The sequence below is a fragment of the Aegilops tauschii genome, chromosome 3 (genome assembly GCF_002575655.3).
Source record: "Aegilops tauschii subsp. strangulata cultivar AL8/78 chromosome 3, Aet v6.0, whole genome shotgun sequence".
Classification (NCBI taxonomy): domain Eukaryota; kingdom Viridiplantae; phylum Streptophyta; class Magnoliopsida; order Poales; family Poaceae; genus Aegilops; species Aegilops tauschii.
Window position 1 is genome coordinate 598,372,996 of NC_053037.3, and position 3,686 is coordinate 598,376,681.

General features: G+C 43.1%; 1 protein-coding gene across 1 annotated transcript; it reads right to left on the reverse strand.

Moving 5' to 3' along the window:
* Nucleotides 1-762: 762 nt before the first annotated feature.
* Nucleotides 763-2,607, reverse strand: LOC109774186 (disease resistance protein Pik-2-like). The gene has a single exon (XM_073496014.1). It carries the CDS (start codon nucleotides 2,524-2,526, stop codon nucleotides 907-909), a length of 1,620 nt encoding a protein of 539 aa, XP_073352115.1. The 5' UTR covers nucleotides 2,527-2,607; the 3' UTR covers nucleotides 763-906.
* Between the last annotated feature and the right edge of the window lie 1,079 nt (nucleotides 2,608-3,686).

The window sequence follows — 3,686 nt, forward strand, 5'->3', positions numbered from 1 at the left end:
GTATGTACGCTCTATTAACGTTTATCCCCTCCTCTCCAAACAGTACCATGGACTGGATGCCCTCCTATCACGCAAGAGCCTTTAGAACTAGAGAACACGAGACCCGAATAAGTGTTACGAGCCCTTGGCGCACCTCCTCAGCTAGGGTCTAGGTGAATGACTGTTTTTTTTTGCTAATAGACTGACTGTTGTTGATCTTAAGCCCAATTGATGAACCCTAGTTTTTTCCATGTTAATTTTGGTGATTCTCACCTAATGCACATTCCAGTGTGATGGAAATCTCTGCTTTGTGTGGGTATGCTTTTTACGTTTCATCCAACGAGATTGTACGTCTGTCTTTTTAACTAATTATCGATGATGGTAGTGCTCATCAGCATCAGTATAGTCTGCTAAAATTCCGTCTTATCAATGTCTTGCTGATCTGTTGTATCACTAGGGTGTTATTTTTGTCTACTGCAGTTTACTGTATAGATTGTGCCTACAGGTCATCTCATTCAGAAACCTTACATGCACTATTTCACCTGACTAATGCATTGCCTTGATAGAGGAAATAACTAGTTAAACATTAAGAGGAACAACAGTTTTCCGGGCTAATGCATACCATAAATAATAATCACTGTTTATTTACTCGAATGTATACTATGGCACGCAAAACCTGCTACAGATTACTCCATCTTTATTAGAGTGCTTTAACAAAACAGCAAAAGTCTATCATGCTGGACAAGAAACGCAACAGCACATTCAGAAACAACGATAGGGATAACCGGATAATTCACCACCAAACACCATAACTAGTGTAACAGTTTTGATGAAAACGTGCAGCAGCAGCTTGACAAAGATAACAAAAACGAACAAACAAGCCTGACAAGACCAACTCACGTGCACAAAGAACAGAGGAGAGAGTGATCAACCGTATCTCACTACAACTGTGAATGGAAACAGATTGGACCTGCCGCGTCTATCACTCTCAGCTTTTAGCTCATTGGCTGCATCGATCAAAGAAATGTTATTACCGTAGCCGCTGAGGTGCACCTGTTTAAGGTTCGTCATGTGTTGGATGCCAACAATGCTCTTATGCCAACCTCTGAAGTCCAATTCAAGTATCTCGAGCTTTGTCATGGAGTCTTCCTCAAAACTAAAAACTTTGGGAGTTTTAGCAGCATTTATCACTCTCATATTCTTGAGCATACGAAACATGTGGGCGCTCCGTGCAACCAAATCTTCATCAATGTAAAAATGCACCTGAAGCAAGATGCTATTCAGGATGGGAGCCTTACAAAGGACTTCAAATGATTGGTCGCCTACAAGTTCTGCGCATGAAATGGTGAACTCGGTGAGAAAGGCGAGTGAACCGACCCAGTCTGGAATCTGAGAAATATATCCAGCAAACCTAAGGTACCGCAAAAGCTGTGGTGGCGTGTCGAGGTCCATGAGATAGTCCATGTCATTTCTATAGACATCATTCAACTCTCCCACATCGAGCCACCGAAGGGATGATGTCTTACTTAGTGAGCATTTAAACTCTCGTCTAATATCACTATCCTGCTCGGACCTTCCATCGAGATAGACAAATATCCGTTCCAATTGTTGTAGATCACCGATCTCTATGGCAACCTCAACATTTCTAATGATTGCTCTACTCACCTCACGCAATGCCTTCATTTTTGAGATCCCTTTGGGCAATGTCCATAGGGCAGTCCAATTTTTCCTATTGGAGAACATCAGCCTCTCAAGTTTTGTAAGCTTTATCACACTGTTTGGAAGCGTCTCGAGGAGAGTATCATCGACATCAAGTGTTTGCAAATGCTCTAGGTCGCAGATTTCTGGAGGCATGACACTGACATCTGTACCTCTCAAGCTCAAGAACTTAAGAAGGTACATCTTGCAAATGTACCTCAAATGCTTCTTGTTTAGGTCCTTGCAGTCTTCCAGATCAAGTACCCTCAGCAGTTTGAACTTTCCTAGTTGATCGAGCAGCAAGTTGTCTTCTTCGGAATGAAATGTGGTCAATGACCGTACGTGCTTCGTGTTCATCCTCTTGATAACATTCACCATTCCACTCCCCATTGTGCCTTTCTCTGTTGGGGAGTAATTTCTCCCCTTCTTTGCATCATGGATGGAGAGGTGGCGAACGATATCATATGACATTCCTTCATACTGAATGCCTACCAAGCTAACGAAGTTAGCCTCTATTGATTTAGGTACCATGACCTCAAGCATCATGTCGTGCACCGGACACAAATCCACTATATTATAGTAGGTGACTATACAGCCGGCTTGGTCAATCATACTCCTATTCACTAGCTCATTGAAGTAGGCCTCTGCAGTCTCCATCAAAGTAAGCCCCCGCTTCTCAGGTATCAATCCTTCAGCAATCCATCTTCTCAAGAGCCTGTCTTTGCTGATCTGATAATCCTCTGGGAAAATGCTAACATACATCATGCAACGCTTGAGGTCATGAGGCAGATAGTTGAAGCTAACTGTGATGATATTCCTCATCCCCACAAGGGCTGGGTTGGTCTCCATATGTGAACCAATTGATCTACAAACACTAGTAGAAAACAGGGCTTAGGTCACAGGACAGTTTTCACATTAGTCCCGGTTCAGTCACGAACCGGCACTAATGTGAGCATTGGTCCCGGTTCGTGCGGCCAGGGACCTGCCGGGCCTCGTGGGGGCATTGGTCCCGGTTCGTCCGGACCCTTTGGTCTCGGTTGGTGGGACAAACCGGGACCAATGGGCCACGCTCTTGGCCCACCACCCTTTAGTCCCGGTTCCTACCACAAACCGGGACTAAAGGCCTGGTCCTAGTTGCGGCCAGTGTTTAGTCCCACCTCGCCAACCGAAGGGCGCTCACATCAGTTTATAAGGCCGTCCCTCTCTGCCTTGTTGAGCTTCTCTTAAAGTGAAAATAGATGCCCTTATACAGGAAATTTGACCTAAATTCACAGTAAATTTCATAGAAATTTATTATGAATTTAGGTTGAATTTTCTCTATAAGCGCATCTATGTTCATTTTTATATATTTATAAAATAAATAAACCTTAATAAAATAAATAAAACTAAATAAACCTTAATAAAATAAAATAAAATAAACTATAGTAACTACAATAAATAAACCTTAATAAATTAAGTAAAAATAGCAGCAGTAAAATAAATAAAAATAGCAGCAGTAAAATAAATAAAAATAAAATAATTAAAGTAAAATACATAAGTAATTAGAAATAAAATAAATAAGTTTTTTGTTGTAAGTAGAAACAAAACAAAACAAATAAAGCAAAAGAGAAAAAAAACAGAGGAAAAAAATTATGCCACCTACTGGGCCACCACGGCCTGAATACGACTAGAAACCCATCCATGGGCCAGGATTCAGGCCCGCAGAAGGCCCAGTAGGCCCCACAGGCAAAGAGAACAGTTAGGCCCGAAAGCCTGCAGTTGAGAGGAGTTCGAGAGGGTGGGCGCAGCAGCGCTTATAAACCACTCTCGAGCTGTCTCAACTAGCGAGGTGGGACTAAACTTTTGACGCGAGGCAGCACAAGGCCTTTGGTCCCGGTTGGTGCCACCAACCGGGACTAAAGGGGGCATTGGTCCCGGTTCGTGGCACCAACCAGGACCAAAGGCCTTTAGTCCCGGTTGGTGCCACCAACCGGGACCAATGAGTTCCCTATATATACCCCATCGCCACA

Excerpts from the sequence above, each read along its gene's own strand:
- LOC109774186 (XM_073496014.1), bottom strand. The coding sequence starts at position 2,526 with ATGGAGACCAACCCAGCCCTTGTGGGGATGAGGAATATCATCACAGTT.